The sequence below is a fragment of the Narcine bancroftii genome, chromosome 13 (genome assembly GCF_036971445.1).
Source record: "Narcine bancroftii isolate sNarBan1 chromosome 13, sNarBan1.hap1, whole genome shotgun sequence".
Classification (NCBI taxonomy): domain Eukaryota; kingdom Metazoa; phylum Chordata; class Chondrichthyes; order Torpediniformes; family Narcinidae; genus Narcine; species Narcine bancroftii.
The window spans coordinates 58913918-58934700 of record NC_091481.1 but is presented as its reverse complement, the minus strand read 5'-3'; the positions used below and the strand labels follow the sequence as shown (position 1 = coordinate 58934700).

Genomic DNA, 20783 nt, shown 5'->3' with positions numbered 1-20783 from the left:
TTTGCCTTGGCGAGTCTGTTGTCTATCTCATTGTCGATCCTTGCATCTGATGAAATGGTGCAGCCGAGATAGGTAAACTGGTTGACCGTTTTGAGTTTTGTGTGCCCGATGGAGATGTGGGGGGGCTGGTAGTCATGGTGGGGAGCTGGCTGATGGAGGACCTCAGTTTTCTTCAGGCTGACTTCCAGGCCAAACATTTTGGCAGTTTCCGCAAAGCAGGACGTCAAGCGCTGAAGAGCTGGCTCTGAATGGGCAACTAAAGCGGCATCGTCTGCAAAGAGTAGTTCACGGACAAGTTTCTCTTGTGTCTTGCTGTGAGCTTGCAGGCGCCTCAGATTGAAGAGACTGCCATCCGTGCGGTACCGGATGTAAACAGCGTCTTCATTGTTGGGGTCTTTCATGGCTTGGTTCAGCATCATGCTGAAGAAGATTGAAAAGAGGGTTGGTGCCAGAACACAGCCTTGCTTCACGCCATTGTTAATGGAGAAGGGTTCAGAGAGCTCATTGCTGTATCTGACCCGACCTTGTTGGTTTTCGTGCAGTTGGATAATCATGTTGAGGAACTTTGGGGGACATCCGATGCGCTCTAGTATTTGCCAAAGCCCTTTCCTGCTCACGGTGTCGAAGGCTTTGGTGAGGTCAACAAAGGTGATGTAGAGTCCTTTGTTTTGTTCTCTGCACTTTTCTTGGAGCTGTCTGAGGGCAAAGACCATGTCAGTAGTTCCTCTGTTTGCGCGAAAGCCGCACTGTGATTCTGGGAGAATATTCTCGGCGACACTAGGTATTATTCTATTTAGTAGAATCCTAGCGAAGATTTTGCCTGCAATGGAGAGCAACGTGATTCCCCTGTAGTTTGAGCAGTCTGATTGCTTAAAGTGGTCGGTGAGTGGGAAGGGAAAGTTGAGAACCATTGTTATAGAGTTTCAACATTACGTCCCTGCTCTTATAAGCTATTCCTCTAGAAATGAGCGCCAACATTGCGCTCGCTGTCTTCATCACCAACTCAACCTGGAGGTTAGCCTTTAGGGTATCCTGCACGAGGATTTCCAAGTCTGTTGGCATCTAGGAATTTTGAATTTTCTCCCCTTACTTTCACACAGATAGGTGCTTACATAATTAATGATGTCCATATTTTTGAAAAACTATCGGAGGTGGGATTCTAATCAACCAGTGATGCATTCTGGTTAGCATATCTCACAAAAGGAAGATGGGATGTGGTTGTTGAAGGCAGAAATGGGCTATTCAGTCCATTTTACCCCTCTAACTGGCTTCTCCCCATAACCTTTGGTGCCCACAAGTGTTTCAGCCCCAGGCATTCCTCAGGCCACATCATTCTTCAGCTGCCTTGCCAATGACCTTCCTTCCCTCCCAATTCTCAGGATCAATTTTCCTGAGGGCTATTCGGATTTCCACCCCCTTACAAAAAAGCTTCCCATTGTTTGATAACATAGCTCAAATTTTAAGGCCCCGGTTCTTCATTCTGGACTTGTACGACTGGTTTGTTTAAAGGCAGAATATAACCAGCTCTTGATCTTCAAGGGCACTTAAGGGACATTGCAGAAGAACCCAGTTCTTTCAGTGCAATCATTCCTCACCGTGACAAAACCTTCTGAGAACATCAGGTCTCTGGGGTGTTTCGTATTGGAAGTCTGGATCAATTTAAACTCTCGATTAGCCACAGGAAGCATTTCTGATGACAAGGAATCCACGTGTCAGCATTAGCTATTAGGAGGTGCAGAGAACAGGGGAAGGATGAGTCAGTTACATTCAGACATTCCTTTAGTATAGTCAGTCCTTGAAGTATTGTCCTGTTCCAGTCATTTTATGGACATATTCACAAGTTGCCCCTTTTCCCTCCCTATAAAGAGGCAGCCATTACCCACTACTTAGGCCAGGGGTGGCTCAAATATGCTCAACACAGGAGCCTTGTATGATAAACTTCAGATGTTTGAGAGCCACAAGACATGAAAAAAATTAAACATTTTTACACTTACATGGACATTGTTACCATAATTTAAGCAAAAATACATGCATGTAATAATTTATTCATGTATGCATTGTTTAAACTGCTAATTTGTATCATTTCAATAATAAAAATGTACAAATACACTTGTGTAATAAATTAATTTTGTGGACCAATTTTCAGGGGAAAATTTAGGGGGTCGACCATTACACACATACAACCTTTGAAAGTACCGGAGTTGATCGAGGCTTCAGGAGCTTGGATGAGCAGCCAGCCAGGACTGAATGGTAAGCCCATATTCGGGGCGACGGGCAGGGGGCCGGGGCAAAGATCTGAAGTCAGGGTGTCGCGGGCTGAGACGGGAGGGCTCCCTGATCACACTTGCTAATGCCACTGCCCACCACACTGCGCAATCACATGCCACACCCACTCACACGACCCAGCCAAAATACCTCCGCGAACCTCATGTTAAAGAGGTGCATGTGGCTCGCGAGCTGCAGTTTGGCCACCTCTGACCTAGGCTAATATTTTGCATCTTGCCAAATCTATGCTGCAACCTGCAGTGAACCACCTAATTCACACTTACAATACATTCAATATAAACAAATTCACTGAACACAAGAACAAATTTCATTTTATTTTTTTTTAAACTTTAAATACAAGCAGCCATTTTTTTTTAAATTGAGAATCTTAGGCTATTCTCCACGGATAGTAGTCAATACAAAGGGTTTAAAGATTCTAAGCAAAGGTTTTTTAATGCAAGGGAGATACAAAGAGGAAAAACTCTATTGCAAAAATCTCCAATGGGAATTGAAGAGAAACCTCCATCTTGGGTGAAGAGATTGTAGAACTCACTCCTATTGGGTACAAGCAAAATTGGATACAATGGAGAGGGAGGTTATGTAGTGACAGAGCAAGATGGAGATGTGAGAAGAGACTGATGCACTAGCATCGACTTGTCAGGTTGAATGGCTGTCCTTGCTCAACTTTGCTCTTTTTTGTTAGGCTGCTGCAAGGGAAGTGCTGCAACCTTTCCACCACAGGTTCAACTGATTCATAACAATTCCATTACTAATTGAAAACTTCCACCACAAGGTCCTTGATATTACACTAAATTCTATTACAATCTCTCCCAAAACACAAACAGCTGTCAATGAGAGGGAAAAAGCAGCTGCTGTACAAAGTGGGACATAGTCTTCTGTCCCAGAAGTAGAGGACACTGCGGAATATTGGAGGCCCTGGATTTTTTTTTTTTTAAAGAATTTACCACGTCAAAATTAATTTTGTTTTCATCCTTTAGAAAATATTAATTTATTTTCGGAGTGTGTAAAGGAGATACCTGCCTGATATTTTAACCTTTGTTTTGGAACCCACAAAATTAGGAAATTCCACGTCTACATGGCAGGTAGAAGGTACAAGGCTATAATATCACTATTAAACATTTCTCTTTGCCTCAAACCCCTATAAATTCACAGTGGAGATCCCTTTAATTGGCCATGACCTCATCTGGGGAAAAAAATCATCTGAGAAAGAATAAAATGGGCACAGTCTAGATACCAAGAAATCAGTCTAACAATCAGAGCTAAACACTCACCTCCGAACAACATCTGTCTGAGCTAAACAGAGCAAATGATTGGGTGCATTCACAACCCTGGCATCATCAGGCAAGTCACTCAAGGTTAACATTTTCTGAGTATAAAGTAGTGTAGATGGAGGAAGACAAGAGACCATCAAATGCCTCAACTCACAATGGTTCAAACCCACCCTGAACAAGATGGGATGAGGAGAGTTCCGGGAGGGAGCAGGAGTGGAGTTTTACATGACAGGAGCACATTTATCCAAAAGTGCCTTCATTGTCAAGCACTAAAATGAAGTATGGTCTCCTGGGTTTACCCATCAGTGGTAACCAAGGGATCAATGGCCAATAAGTCACCTGATCTACATAGAGGGGGAAGGGTCAAGGACGGAGAGAAGGGTGTCTGTTGGGGCAGAGTCTGAGGTGGTCTAAAATCAGGAGCGCACAAGGAAAGCAGGATCTCTGATTCAGGAGCCTTCTCCGCTTCTTTTGTTTCGGAGAACACTACACGGCTAAAGCGAAGCCCACGCGGTTGTTGGCACGGTCAAAGACAGTATAATAGCGACCGATAAAGACATCGCCCAAGATCCAGAGAGGTCCAGCTGGAGGTGGGATGTCCATGCCCATGAAACCACTGAGGCACAAGGTTCTTCCAAACTTGGTGACCTGCAGAACAAAGAAACAGCCAAAGGTTAGGGTGAAGTTCAGAAATTAACCATACACTAATAACCACAACGAGTGGCCTGATATTAGGAATCCGATCACAGCAGATCGAATCCAAACTATCCGACTACCATGTCGCCCTCAGACCCTTTACAGAGATCAGGGTATTATAAAGCCAAAAATGGACGTTGGCACTTTAGCACTAAACTTACAATCCAGATCATACCTTGGGGGGTTTAGAATAGGTCATGAGGTGTGACCAAGATTCAAAATACTGCAGATGGTAGAAATCTGCTTTATAGTAAAACCCCTGTTATCTGGAATTCAACAGCAAAAAAAAAAATCATAGAAAATAAATAAGCAAAAAAATACGGGTTTAAATTGGCACACCTCTCTATTAGTTCACCAATCATAACTGGAAAATTCATTTATCTGGCATCTACCAATCCCTAAAGGTGCCAGATACTGGGGGTTTTAGTATATAATAAAACATGCTGAGTGACACCAACCGGTCAGCATTTGTGGAGAGAGAAACAGAACGTTTCAGGTCAATGACCTCTCAAGACTCGGCGATCAAACCTTTAAGGTTGCTCACAGGTCCGCACTGCTGCGGACAGGAAATGTTTAGGGAATTTTACTGTGCAGCAATATGAACAGGATCTCTCAATCTAAGGGTGGCACGGTTAGCCCAACACTGTTACGGTGTCAGCGTTTGGGGTACGAATCTGGCGCTTTCTGTAAGGAGTTTGTATGTTCGCCCTCTGCGAGGGTTTCCTCCAATCCTTCAAAACATACAGGGGTTGTAAGTCAATTGGCAGCATGGGCTCAAGGGCCAAAAGGGCCTGTTACAGTGCTGCATGCCTAAATTTAATAGTAACCTGCTCAGGCACCTTACTTACCCTTTAATAAGATAATCTGGGAAGAGACTGCTAGAAATGGAACGTGTCCCACTCCCAAAGCTCATCTTAATCAGCAAGGAGGAAAAAAAAAAATCAATCTGTTTCACCTGCATCACATACTCCTTCCCAGTCAGCGAGAATCTCTTGCCTCCCAGCGTGAAGGTGATATCGGGGAGAGACGGAATTTTTGCACAGTCGATCATATACTGTTGGCACCAAGATGACAAAAGATTTAATGTAAACTTTCACCGCAGCCACAAAGAGCATCTTGTGCTTACAGAGGCATTCCAAAGCATTTTATAAATTTAGTCACTGTAGCAGCGTACAAAAACCACCGAACACGGCCAGCTCTCAGAAGCAGCAAAGTAGATAATGATCAATTGCTGCTTCTGGATTAACTGAGGAATGAAGGTTGATTAGGATAATGAAAGACACTGTCTGGGAGAGTCACGTGTCCTCCATCTTCACTGTTCTGACCCTCCTTGTCAAGAAGTATTGGCCAAGAGTGAAATTATCTTCAACGGGATTCACTTCAGGAGCGAAGTCTGCAGATGCAGTGATTGTCGTAAAACACACACAAATGCTGGAGGAACTCAGCTGGTCCTGCAGCATCCAGAGGAGGACAAGATATTACTGACGTTTCAGCCTGAGCCCTTTAAGGTACAAGCTTATAGTTCTACGTTGCTCTGGAAATTGAATGTTTAAGAAATTTCACTGTGCAGAAGTACCAGCAGGATCTCTCAATCCAAGGACAGCATGGTTAGCACATACCTTGAGGAGGGGCTCAAGCCCAAAACGTCGGTAATACATCTTCACCTCCTGTGGATGCTGCGAGATCTCTTGTGCTCTTCCAGCATTTACACACTTCAGCAAGCAACACTTGGTTTAACTAAGTGGAATATAAAATACTGCCTTCTCACTTCGAAGAGGCTGTCTGGATTTCTGTGCTCAGGTTCATTGATTTCTGGGAAAGTGGGCTGGTTACAGGAGGTAAAGACATAATGCAACACCAGCCAACACTCTTGTGTTCTCTAGAAAAATGAGAGATGATCTTGAATGCCAATATTCCTGCTGTGGTGGTCAGGACAGTGGTGAAGGGGTGGGGTATAAGGAAGTCAGTGAAAATAAGAGTCAGCCATCAAGGGGCAAGATGAGAATAGATATCTTGACCCAGGGGATTGTAAATCTTTAGAATTCTCAACTGAAGAAGACTGTTTGTCAAAGATAATAGACCAATGTGCTGGAGAAACTCAGCAGGTCACGTAGCATCCATAGGAAGTAAAAGGGTAGCCAATGTTTAGGGTGTGGGACCTTTGCCAGGAATAAGAGCCCAAAAGATTACGTCCAATGGATGCTGAGTTTCCCCAGCACTGATCCCCCTTGACCTCAGCATCTTTTTTTTTTGTTTAACTCAATAGGGGTACAGATTTTTGACATTAAGGAACATCAGCCATAATTTGAGGAAAGGCAGGGGCACGGGGCCGAATGACTTGCTTCTTGGAGCAGGACTACATGGTTTAGGTTAAAACTTTCAAACAGAAGTGTCACCAGAATTTGTTGTCCAATTAATAAGGAGCAGGAGCAGTTACCTTGCTTGGCATCCCCAAAAGACCATTGGTGAGGTAGCCAGATACCAATCTGAAAGGGATTGAACTTAGATTTTTTTTCCTTCACCAAGCCTTTCATTACGGTGGGATTTGAACCCGCAGTCTTCAAGACCACCAGTCTAAGGATATTATTGAGGCCTCTTCCTTTTAGCAGCGGACCTTCTCCATCCTCACTCTGTATGGACAATTCCTTGCCAGGAAACCACACCAGTAACCTGTCAATTGAGAGTGTCCTGTTTGGCTTCATTGTCTGGTAGAGTAATTGTATTGACTTCCAATCTAATGCTATGCAGAGGATCCACAAAACAGCTGCAAAAATACTGGGGTTTCCCTTCCCACTACTGACGACATTTACTTGGAGCTTAAATAGGACTCAAAGTATTATGGAGGACCCTTTCCATCTAGCACACAGGACCATTGATCTACTGCCGTCAAGGAGGTGCAGGAACATCAACATCAGGACTGCCAGGCTGGGGAATAGCTTCTTCCCTCAGCCTGAAAGATTGAGAAAAAGTACAGTAAATGCCGTCATCCAGAATTCCAGCAATCGGCAGCCTCAAACCACCAGCAAAAAAATTAAAAACAGACCAAAAAAAAGTACAGAAGTTTAAAATTGGCACACCTTGCTCTTAGTTCACCAATCACACCAAATGCAATCTCAAACAACTGGAAAATTCACTTATCCAACATCTACTCATGCCCATAAGTGCCAGATGCCAGGGGTTTTACTGTATCCCGTAACCAAGCAAAATCCCAACATATTTATACTTAAAATAAGATCTTTATGTATATATGTGATTACTACGTGCTGTGTATTATGGGCATAATGCTCTGTGATCTGGAGAAACGCTGTCTCATCTGGTTGTTTATGTACAGTCAGATGATAATGAACTCAATCAATGTATGGGACTTTTTCAGGTTACTAAAATTTCCCACACAAAAGATTTGCATTTTATCAGCCTTTCAACACCATCATTATCAAGTCACTGGTTTTAGAGTTTGCTGTGGTCATTTCCAAGACTACAACAGAGACATTTGAAGAATAATTTGATTGACAATGTCATTCTCTGTGGCCACCCAAAGTTTATGTGAAGCCACATAAATGATCAATTATAAATAAAAACCAGGACTGCCAGGCAATCTGGAAACTTGCAAATTATTTTTCTTTACATTTATTTTGGATCGCTATGTATACATGTCATTTATGCATAGTGTGTGTGTGTGTATATACGTACTATGGTCCGGAGATGCACTGTTTCTTCAGGTTGTACGTGTACAATCAGATGACAAGATTGAACTTGACATCATCTTTAATAGAAATAACCTTGGGTGCAAATCCCAGGAGCATTTGCAATCCAAAAACAGGTAACCGTGTCACGCAAGGTTATCTGAGCAAGTGATTTGCGGCTGGATCAGAGTTCTTTAAAGGAATCCCATATGAAGAGATGTTGTATGGCAGGGTGGCATGGTTAGTGCTGCGGCTGGCGCAAAGCTGTTACAGTGTCAGCGATCCGGGTTCGAATCCCGCATTGTCGGTAAGGAGTTTGTACTTTCTCTTCCAGTGTCTGTGTGGGGTGCTCTGGTTTTCTACCACTGTTCAAAATGTACTTGAGCTGTAGATCAATTGGGTGTAATGGGGCGGCACGGGCTTGTGGGCTGGAAAGTCCCATACACTGATTGAGTTCATCATCATCTGGCTGTACATATACAACCAGATGAGACAGCGTTTCTCCGGACCACAGAGCACAAGCATATGCCCACAATACACAGCGTATAGTAATCACATATATACATAAAGATCTCATATTAATATACTTGGGAATATTTGCTTGGTTCCAGAATACAGTAAATATTGTGGAGGTTGGCCCACAGCCACCAAAGCACTGATTTGGAGCCGAACAGGACTGTCAAGAGCTGAGAGTTCTGGTGGAGGAGGATGCAGATATTCTGCGGCGGGACTACAATGGGATTTTAAAAAAATGAAAACGGGCGGGAATGTCAAGATTAAACTGCGGCCCAAGCAAGCACAGTCAGTGAGGTCTGGAAAACGTCGTCTGGGGAAGACCAGGGGAAAAGGGATGGAGAGGGGTTATAACTGCAGTTTAGTGGAGATTGCAATAGAATTTCAGTCCTGGAGTTTGCCCCACAGTAAACAGAATTTCTCTAATAATACTCCTGCGAAGCACTGATACTGGACACCAGCTGCTCCTGCTCGTTGTCCATTTAAAAAAAAAGGCTCCACATACCTCTCCCATAATGAGGGGAATTGCACCAATGGCCTTCTGCAGGGCTTTAATTTCTTCCACAGGCCCAACAATGAGTGATGTTCCTGTATCCACTATCGCCTGGCAACCGCCTTTGCACAGGGTCAGCTGACTTCCCACAAATATTCTTCATGGTTTGTGGGTGGAGGGAGGAGAGAGCAAGGAATAGGTGAGAATTGAAGAGGAATATTGTCACAGAATCAAATTAAAGAAAATGTCTCAATACAGCAAAACACCAATAATGCACTCTCCAATTGATCAAAGATCACATAGAATATTGCAGCCCAGTTTGGCCCTCAATATTGTGTCGACCTTTATATTCCTAGCAGAAAAAAATGGAAACCCTCCCTACCTCATAACACTTTCTTTCATCGATGTGCCTGTCAAAAGTATCTTAAATGCCTCTAATGCTTCAGCCTCCACCACCACCCTGGCAAGGCATTCCAAGCACCCGCAACTCTACAAATAAAACCCTGATGTCTCCCTTGATTTTGTACACATGTCCTCTGGTGTTCATCAACCATTTCAGTTTCCCACGCTCCTTTGAAACTTACCAAGTTCACTGGAAAATTCGTATGTTGATTAATTAAAGCATCTGATCATCTGGAAAATCTGCCAGCCTAATGCTTCTGTGTGATGGATTATGGGTGTTTTACTGTACAACTGAATTCCCAGGAGGCACTGGCTTCTGAAGGAACTCCTGGATCCATAATCCTACCCGAATCAAGAGACGTATAGCACAGAAAAAGGCCCTTTGGCTCAACTTGTGCATGCTGACCAAGTCATCTGTGGAGGCTAGCTCTCTGAATTTGGCCTCTACCCATCTGGACCTTTCCCATTCAGGTACCTCACAAATGCTGTAATGGTAACTGCTTCTTCCACTTCCTCTGGCAAAGTTGAGGGTTCTGCCCCAGTAAGTGTCACGTCCATGAGAGGTCAGGAGAGGCAAATCTAGTGAGAAGCTCTCATGATGGCCACAGATATAGTTTAGGCCAGCTATTTATGTAAAAGCCTAGTTTTCTTTTCACCTCACGAGACACAAATATTTTATGGGTTTTTTTTTTTTAAATGTGGTTGGCAGAAAAAAAATGGAAGAAACCACTGCTTCACAGGGAAGAGGGCCCATAAACTTTAAGCAGAGCCCAAAGGGGGGGGGGTTGCCAAAAAAAAGGTTGAGAATGGCTGGTACAGGCAACAGAAGACATCAACCACCCATAAGGAACAAATTTGAGAAAGAAAATACAAGAGGGGTGATCAGGAAGAGCCAAAGCTAGCCTGGACTTACTGGTCAGCTTTTATTTGCCAATAAGCCTGGCGTGTGACATTCAAATAGTGGAAATCGCCGGTGTAAAACTTGGAGTCAATGCCTCCCAGCAACAGCTCTCCTCCTGGCTGTGTGCTTGGATTCCTGAAACAAAGAAACAGAAGACAGCAGGAATGAGCACAATGGTAAAATACATGGCAAAACTTGGGGAAAAGGACTTTTAAAAATTCAGTGTAGAGGTATGGCATGACTTCTGGGCCCATGCTACACCTACGTGATCCATCAATCTTCGAACCTCGTAACAGCTTTGGCACGTGGGAGGAAAACAGAGCACCCGGAGGAAATCCCACACAGACACTGCAAGAATGCACACGCTCCTCATGAACAGTACCGGTTTGGAACCCGGGTTGCTGGGGCTGCCACAATGTTGCACTATCCATATGTAGGGAAGAGAGGAAAATGAACAGAAAATACTCCCGTCAGAACCCACCTGTTCAGGTAAAATGAGAAGACATCACTTTCAAGCAGTTTCTGTTTCATCATGGTGTCAAAGACAGGCAGGACGCCGTCGACAGAAATGGCTGGGTAAGCCATGCCAAGGATCCCATCAAACTTTGCAGCAATGAAAAACACCCCAGGCTGTTTAACTGCCTCGGCAAAGACCTGCTTTGGTATCGTCATATTGCTGATCTAGAGATCAAAGTGAACCAAGATCAGAGCTCCACACAGACAATTCACCATCTTCTGAAAACTCTGCCATTTCCACTCAACATCTCAATTTTTAAAAAAAATTCCATTCCTGTATTCGAAACTTTTCTACAATCCCTCCCCACTGTTCAACATTAAAAACACCATGCTGGAGAAAGTCAGCCGGACAAACAGTGTATTATGTAGCAAAGGTAAAGAGACATAATCAAAATTTTGGTCATGAGACCACCAAGATATGAGCAAAATGTAGGAAGGAGCCTGAATAAAATGGTGGAGGAGTGGGGTAGAGGTTCACAGGCAAGAGGTCAGAGGTGGTTATGGGAGGCAGGGAGAAAAGAGCTGAGGTGATAGGAGAGAGAGGTGGACCATAGGTCCTCTTGCTGAGGGCCTCTGCCCCTACCCCTCCTGTCCACCAATTAGTTCAAGCATCTGCCTACATCTTGTTCATACATTGATGAAGGGCTCAAGCTATACAAGGTACACTGTTTGACCTGCTGAGTTTCCCCAGCATCGTGTTTTTACTTCATTCCCTGCATCTGCAGTCTTTCATCTTTTTACTCCTCTCTCCTCCAATACTGTTCCTCTAAGTATGAACCCAATTGCCCCCAAATTAATCCCATCAAAGGTTTGAGGTTCAGCTTTGGAAGACCACTACTATCAATAAGGAAGTAGGGATCCAAGTTGCATGGAAATAAAGGAGAACCAAAAGCACCAAGAACAAAACCAAGTACAGTAAAATCCCTGTTATCCAGAATTCCAGGAACCTCAAGGAACTGGCAAAAAAAAGAGAGAAAATAAATAAATAAATTAGAAACATTTAAATAAAGAGTAGACAAAAACTTCAATAATTACTCCCTGGAGATGCAGCAATGGTTAAATGTTTTCAAATGAAAATTTTAATCAGTTTTAGAGAAATTATAGTTAGCACAGCAGTTAATGCACGATTGGGATGGGGTTAAAATCCTGCGCTGTTTGTAAGGAGTTTGTACGTTCTCCTCATGCCTGTGTGGGCTTTCCCCGGGGGCTCCGGTTTCCTCCCACTGTTTGAAGCGTTCTGGGGGGGGGGGGGGGGGGTTGAATATCAACTGGGCAGCACGGGCTCATGGGCCAAAATGGCCTGTTACCGTGCTGAACGTCTAAATTTAAAATTGTAAAAGTAAATGTGCTCTGAATTAACACGTAAACCTTTGGTGAAAATGAGAGGAAATACCCAGCCAGCGAAGTGTCTTGGGTTTACTCATAGCAGCTATTTAAATAAAGTTGTGTGAATAAAATGGCATCACCCAGGATGAAGAGGTGATTTATGCCACCCACCACTGGCTGCCTGCTTAGCAAGAGTCTTTTTCTTTATAAGTACATTATTAAGGCTTTATCTGTAAATTTAGGGAGGGGGGGTTCATTACCTATAATGTTATTGTTCATCGCTCGGGCGGCTCCGTGGAGATGCAGCAACAGTTAAATGTTTTCAAATAATGTGAATGAAAATAAAGTAAAATTCTGTAAGGTTTATATATTCTTGCAAGTGAAAGTTATTCAGTGTTAAGTACACTTCAGTATTTTTGTATTTTAAACTGTTTATTCTTAATAAAGTTGTATTAGTTAGGCGAGTCTCAAGCAACTTGAAAATTTGCAGATCTGGTATCTACCAATCTCCATAGACTCCGGATACCAGGGGTTTTATGTAAACAGTTTCCACGAACAAACCACAATCAAATTCCACTGGTTCAGAGAATATTTTCTTTTACAATTTTAATTTTGCATTTTTTTTAACCTATTATTTTATTCTCTTTTTTTTTAAATCTTTATTTTCCTCAATCTTTTTCTTGCCTCATTGCTTGAGGCTGGCAGTTGCTTAAATTCCAACACAGGTTTTTGAAGAACAGGGGGAATTGAAGGGTTATGGGGAACAGGTAGGTACGTGGAGCCAATCTCTTACTGAAGAGTGGCACAGGCTTGACAGACCAGATGGCCGACTCCTGCTCCATATGTTAGAATCAGTTGGTCAATTGTACACCAATGAGAAGGGCAGTTGATGGGAAGCCATTTGCTGAGGACGGAGAGGAGAGGTTTATATATTAAAAAAAAAACAAGCTTCATATCAAGAAGTCCACCCAGTTTCTCTACTCAGGCTGGTGAACCTTGACATTTCTATCTCAACCATCTGGGGATACTCAATTTATTCAAGGTTGAAGATAGAATCCAGTGACAAGAGCGGGTACACGAACCGGAACTGCCATGCATGTTCGAGTCTGTTGTCATGTATCAAGGCACAGTGAATGGTTGCTCTAGTGAGCTATCCAGCAAGTCAGCCCATTCATAAACACAGCAAATAAAACAGAGCAAAGGAAATGTTTTACTTATAGGAGGTTCGTACCTGCACTTGTTTCTTAATATCATCAGAAACAACCCTCAGTTTTATTTGGAAACGTTTAAAAGATCGTTGAATCAACCGCTTGTATTGATACGTTTGCAATGTATTGTAACGAAGTTTCAACTTAGCCAATGCCGCCATTTTATCCTCAGTAATATTCTTTTGGAAATCTTTTTCCAAATCAGCTGTCTCTCCAACATCAAACTTTCTGCCAAATATCGTTTCTTAACTTTTGCTGAATAACTAATAATTTGACCCCGTAAATATGCTTTCAGAGGATCCCACAAAATTAAATTACTCTGCACTGAATTAACGTTTACACTTAAAAAGGAAGCAATTTGTTACTTAATATAGCTAATGAACTCAGATGTTTTCAATAACATTGCATTAAATCTCCACCGATAAGTTGATTGCATAACTTCAGAACCAACACAAGATATAAATAGCATGGAATGATCAGACACAATCCTGCTCTTATATTCAGCCTGAATAATTCGAGCTTGTAGATGTGCCGATACTAAAAACAAATCTATTCTGGAAAATGAATCACGTCTTAATGAATAAAAAGAAAAATCTTCCTCTGTTGGATTTAATCTTCTCCAAATTTCCACTAAATTCAGGTCTTTCATCAAAGATGCCATATGTATAGCCATCTTAGATTTCTTTATATTTTTTGGGAGACACCGTGATTCAAGTGAAAACACAACGCTGGAGAAACTCAGCAGTCAAACAGTGTTCTTTATGTAGCAAAGATACATAACCAACGTTTCGGGCTTGAGCCCTTCATCAAGGTAAGAGCAAAATGTCGGCAGATGTCTGAACAAAATGATGGTGGGGGGGGGGGAGGGAGGAGCACAGTCCCACAGGCAGGAGGTTATAGAAGGATAAAGAAGGGAGGGCACATCAGCAAACGGGGGGGGGGTGGGAGAGGAATGGCTCTGTGAATGGCGAGGAAAGGGGGCAGAGAGCTGGAGAAGAAAGAGAGAGGGTTGGGGAATAAAAAGAGAATGGGGATTAGGTTTGCAGAAACCAGAAAAGTTGCTGTTAATGCCATCCGGTTGGAGAGTGCCCGATGGAAAATTAGGTGTGTTTCCTCCAATTTACAGGAATGCGACTTTTAATCACCATGGTACGACTTAAAACAAATATTTGTGGCCACTCTGAGTTTTACTTACAGATATAGAATCCTGGCTTAGGAATCCAATTAGGCTCCCCGTTCCATAACGTATACCAAACTTTGTTCCATTCGCCACGTATGTGCTGGATGCATCGGATTTGTACTTATGATGGATCCCTAAATGGAGAGGGCTCAGTTAAAAGGCCAGCTTGAAATCTTCATCCCCTCAACAGCGATAAAAGGGGTTAAAATCGAGACGGTAGGGTTACAGCATCAGCGACCGGAACTGGGGATCAAATCCGGCGCTGTCTGTACGGTGTTTGTACATTCTTCCTGCATCTGTGTGGGTTTCCTCCAGGGGCTCTGGTTTCCTCCCACTGTTCAGTATGTACTGGGGGCTGTAGGGTGTAATTGGATGGCAAAGGCTCATGGGCCGAAAGCCTGTTACCGTGCTAAATGTCTAAATTTATAATTTATAAAATATATAGTTGCAACTGTCCTTTATTTTAAAAGGAATTTTCTCTTCAATTTATGTTTTACACATGTTAAACATTCTAAGCCAAATACTCCAAGGCAGGAAAGCACTAAATACTTTGGTATGTCACCAAAACCTCTTGCAAAATTTCTATAGGTGTACTGCGGACAGCATTCTGACTGGTTGCATCACTGCCTGGTACAGAACATGAAAAGGCTACAGAGAGTTGGGAGCTCAGCCAGTACCATCATGGGCATTAGCCTCCACTCTATTAAGGACATCCAAGAAGAGACAGTAGTCTCTGTCATCAAGAACCCTTGCCACGGGGAGTCACGTGATGGAGTAGTGGCCGGACGGTGAACTCCAGCCCTCTCCAGAAAAGTCAGAAAAAACAAAGCAAAACACAAAGGCACAAAAATAAAAATCAAAGTAAAGTGAATATAAAGGTGGAAAGAAGATGGCGACGAAAAAAGAAAAGTCGAAACCAACGGTAAGAAGAGAGGAAGAGAAGACAACGGAAGATGAAGGAAAAGGCCTTACCTGTTCGAAGAGGCCCGCGGTGGAGAGAGAAACCCGCTCCCTCAGGTTGGTAGAAAGTGGACTACAAAAATGGCTCGTTGAGCCGAGTAAAAGTGGGCAACCGCGCATGCGTGACTCCTCGCGCATGCGCGGTGCGCATGAAAAAAAAACACACCGACGGGAGGGGTGACCAGCTGGGGAGTCGATCTCCACAGCCGGCAATGACAGCTGCAGAACACCTGCAGCAAGAGGAGAACATAGAAGACAACAAAAACAAGAAAGAAGAGAAGAAAAGGGCAACAAAGAAACAACAGATGGCCAACACAGAGGAAGAAGAGGAGGAAGAGGAAGAGTACAGTGAAATAGAAGAAGAAGGGAAAGACAAGATAAAGGATATACTTTCTCTTATTAAAGAATACATGGAGTCATTTAAAGAATGGCAAGCGCAAGAATTTAATGATTTAAGAAGAAGAATAAACAATACAGAAGAGAAAATGAATAAAATAGATATGACCTTATCAGAAATGGGAAAAAGAATAGACAAGGTGCAAGAACGAGAAGCAGCAGTAGAAATGGAGGTAGAGGACTTAAAAAAGAAATTAGAGGAATCTAATAAAAAAGTTAAAGAGACACAAGAACTGTTAGCTCAGAAAATAGATATAATGGAAAATTCTCTTTGGCTTGGCTTCGCGGACAAAGATTTATGGAGGGGGTAAAAGTCCACATCAGCTGCAGGCTCGTTTGTGGCTGACAAGTCCGATGCGGGACAGGCAGACACGGTTGCAGCGGCTGCAGGGGAAAATTGGTTGGTTGGGGTTGGGTGTTGGGTTTTTCCTCCTTTGCCTTTTGTCAGTGAGGTGGGAAAATTATAACAGAAGAAATAACATAAAGATAGTGGGCCTTAAGGAAGATGAAGAAGGCAAGAATATGAGAGAGTTTATAAAAGATTGGATCCTAGGATGTCCAGAACTACAGCAAGAAATGGAAATAGAAAGGGCACATAGAGCATTGGCCTTTAAACCACAATCACAACAAAAGCCAAGATCTGTTTTAGTAAAATTCCTAAGATATACTACAAGAGAAAAGGTACTGGAGAAAACAATGGAAAAAGTAAGAGAGGACAATAAGCCACTGGAGTACAAAGGGCAAAAAATCTTCATTTATCCAGATATAAGTTTTGAACTCCTGAAGAAGAGAAAGGAATTCAATACAGCAAAGGCGATTTTATGGAAGAAAGGGTATAAATTTATACTAAAGCATCCAGCGGTATTGAAAATATTTATTCCAGGACAACAAAACAGACTATTCTCGGATCCAGAGGAAGCACGAAAATTTGCAGAACAATTACAAAATAGACTGAGAGATGAAGACGTGTAACGAGAGTACAAAAGACTGCAAACTAAAAAGACATAAGTTTTGAACTCCTGAAGAAGAGGAAGGAGTTCAAAACATCGAAAACGACCTTATGGAAAAAAAACTATTCTCGGATCCAGAGGAAGCAAGGAAATTTGCAGAACAACTACAAAACAAACAGAGAGATGAAGACATGTAATAAGAGTAAAAATGACCACGATTTATATGTATGTGGGTAAAGAGGTATATGTGTGTATATGTATAATGTGCATACATGAATGTATCCGTATTTAGAGGAAAATATAGATAGTATAGACAAGAATTAATAAGGGAAGGAAAAGGAATAGAGGGAATAAGGAGGGAATTAAAAGAGTGACCTTTGTCACATATGACAAAGGTGGGGGGGTGTTACGGTCACTGCAAAATCAGCTGACGCTTGCGAGTGAATTCGCAAATCCAAATGGAGAGGGGAGATGTGGTTGTCCGACAAGGGATAAAGGACAACTCAGGATTGGGGCTAAAGAAGTTTTAAATAGGAGAATAAGGAGAATAAGGAATAAGGAAAATGTTTGATGTTTTAGGAATGTTGTCTTATAAAGGATTCAAAACAAGAAAACAGAAATGGATAAGAAGGAAAGGTAATGATGGAGAAACGGAAAGGGAAGATAAACAAAGTATAAAATGGCTACGTTGAACTATATGACTTTAAATATTAATGGAATACATAACCAAATTAAAAGGAAGAAACTGCTAAATTTACTGAAAAAAGAAAAAATTGATATAGCATTTGTGCAAGAAACACATTTAAATGAATTGGAGCATAAGAAATTAAAGAGAGATTGGGTAGGACACGTAACAGCAGCATCATATAATTCAAAAGCAAGAGGAGTAGCTATATTAATTAGTAAAAATGTGCCATTTAAAATAGAAGAGGAAATAATAGATCCAGCAGGGAGATATGTAATGATAAAATGTCAGATATATTCGGAGTTTTGGAATCTACTCAATGTATATTCACCTAACGAAGAAGATCAAAAGTTTATGCAAGATATCTTTTTGAAGATAGCAGATACGCAAGGGAACATATTTATAGGAGGGGATTTCAACCTGAATTTGGATTCAAATATGGACAAAACTGGGAAAAAAATTAACAGAAAGAACAAAGTAACCAAATTTATAATTAAATCGATGGAAGAAATGCAACTTTTGGATATATGGAGGAAACAACACCCAAAGGAAAAGGATTATTCATATTACTCGGCTAGACATAAAATATACTCAAGAATAGACCTATTTTTGTTATCAGCTCGTATGCAAGATAGAGTAAAAAAAAACAGAATATAAAACTAGAATACTATCGGACCATTCACCCTTAATATTGACAGTAAAGATAGAGGACATCCCTCCAAGAATGTATAGATGGAGATTAAACCCCATGTTACTTAAAAGGCAGGATTTTAGAGAATTTATTGAAAAACAAATTAAAATGTATTTTGAAATAAATACGGAATCAGTGGAAGATAAGTTTATACTATGGGATGCAATGAAAGCATTCATTAGAGGGCAAATAATAAGTTATGTAACCAAGATGAAGAAGGACTATAATCAGGAAACAGAGCAGTTGGAAAGGGAAATAGTAAATATAGAAAAAGAATTAGTAATGAAGGAAGATATCACTAAAAGAAGAGAATTGGCGGATAAAAAAATAAAATATGAAGCACTACAAACATATAAGGTGGAGAAAAATATAATGAAGACAAAACAGAAATATTATGAACTAGGTGAAAAAACGCACAAAATCCTAGCATGGCAGCTTAAAACAGAACACGCTAAGAAAATGGTATTGGCATCAAGGAAAAAAGACAAACAAATTACATATAATCCAAAAGAAATTAAGGAAAACTTTAGAGAATTCTATGAACAATTATACCGAACTGAAAACGAAGGGAAAGAAGGGAAAATAGATGAATTTCTAACTAAAATTGAACGACCAAAACTACAAATAGAGGAACAAAATAAATTAACAGAGCCATTTGGAATAGTAGAAATACAAGAGATAATAAAAAAATTACCAAATAATAAGACACCAGGAGAGGATGGATTCCCAAAAGAATTCTATAAAACATTTAAAGACTTATTAATTCCGCCCCTCTTGGAAGTAATCAACCAGATTGATAAAACGCAAAGCTTACCAGATTCATGTAAAACAGCAATAATTACAGTAATACTAAAGCAAGGGAAAGATCCACTCACACCAGCGTCATATAGACCAATATCTTTACTTAACACAGATTATAAGATAATAGCTAAATTATTAGCAAACAGATTAGCAGAGTATGTACCGAAAATGGTAAATCTAGACCAAACTGGATTTATCCAAAAAAGACGCACAACAGACAATATTTGTAAATTTATTAACTTAATTCATGCAGTAGAAGGGAATAAAGCACCAACAGTAGCAGTTGCTTTAGACGCAGAGAAGGCCTTTGACAGAGTAGAATGGAATTATTTGTTCAAAGTATTGCAAAAATTCAGTTTACCAGAGAAGTATATTAATTGGATTAAAGCATTATATAAGGGACCATTAGCGAAAGTGACAGTAAATGGGCATGTATCAAAGCAATTTAACTTAAGCAGGTCAACACGACAGGGATGCCCAGTATCACCTTTATTGTTTGCGTTAGCTATAGAACCACTAGCAGAATTGATAAGAACAGAAAATAAAATAAAAGGGATAAAAATAAAAGACAAGGAATATAAAATCAGTTTATTTGCAGATGATGTTATAGTATACTTAACAGAACCAGAACTATCAATAAAAGAATTATATAAGAAATTGAAGGAATATGGAGAAGTCTCGGGTTATAAGATCAACGTAAATAAAAGTGACGCAATGCCTATGAATGATGCGGATTTCTCAAAATTCAAGAAAGAATCACCATTTAGATGGCAAATGCAAGCAATAAGATACCTAGGTGTACAAATAAACAAAAATCTCGGCCAACTATATAAACTCAATTATTATCCACTAATGAAAACATTACAGGATGATTTAGAGCATTGGAAAGATTTACCATTAACACTAATAGATCTAATCTTGGCGCCTCACAGTTTGGCGGGCAGCAACCTCCTTTGAAGAAGACCGCAGAGCCCACCTCACTGACAAAAGGCAAAGGAGGAAAAACCCAACACCCAACCCCAACCAACCAATTTTCCCCTGCAACCGCTGCAACCGTGTCTGCCTATCCCGCATCGGACTTGTCAGCCACAAACGAGCCTGCAGCTGACATGGACTTTTTACCCCCTCCATAAATCTTCGTCCGCGAAGCCAAGCCAAAGAAAAAAACGAATAGGAAGGATAAACTGTATTAAAATGAACATTTTTCCAAGGATATTATACCTATTTCAGGCATTGCCAATACAACTGTCAGAGAAATTCTTCAAGGAGTTAAAGAAAATAATAAGGAAATTTTTATGGAGAGGGGGGAAACCGAGGATAGCACTAGATAAATTAACAGAATGGTATAAACAAGGAGGCTTACAACTGCCAAACTTTAAAAATTATTATTGAGCCGCACAATTAAGATACCTATCAGATTTTTATCAAACAAGGGAAAAGCCAGATTGGACTAGATTAGAATTAGATAAAATAGGGGAAAAGACACCTGAACACATATTATATAAATGGGATGAAAAATTGGTACAACATAGAAGTTCTCCAGTATTACATCATCTACTCAATATTTGGAAGAAGATTCATGTAGAAAGAAATAAAACAAATTATCAATTACCAAAACTAATATTGACGCAAAACAAGTTACTCCCTTTTACAATAGATAACCTTTCCTTTAGAAAATGGGAGAAAAAAGGGATTAAAAGAATAGAAAATTGTTTTTCAGGAAATAGATTATTATCCTTTGAACAAATGAAAGATAAATACAATATAACTCAAGATACAGCACTGGCATATTACCAATTGAGATCCTACTTGAAGGATAAATTAG

The 20783-nt window shown here is 40.9% G+C and overlaps 1 protein-coding gene across 1 annotated transcript in view; it reads right to left on the bottom strand.

Annotated features, from left to right (window-relative positions):
* Nucleotides 1-2570: 2570 nt before the first annotated feature.
* The window catches only part of LOC138748718 (cathepsin D-like), a 29865-nt gene continuing 11652 nt past the window's right edge, over nt 2571-20783 (bottom strand). Inside the window, exons 4-9 of the mRNA XM_069909362.1 lie at nt 14491-14609; nt 10727-10926; nt 10258-10380; nt 8955-9099; nt 5209-5307; nt 2571-4205 (exon numbers count right to left, since the gene is read on the bottom strand). Coding sequence (XP_069765463.1) covers nt 4044-4205; nt 5209-5307; nt 8955-9099; nt 10258-10380; nt 10727-10926; nt 14491-14609 — 848 coding nt within the window. The 3' untranslated portion in view covers nt 2571-4043. The remainder of the gene's footprint in view (nt 4206-5208; nt 5308-8954; nt 9100-10257; nt 10381-10726; nt 10927-14490; nt 14610-20783) is intronic.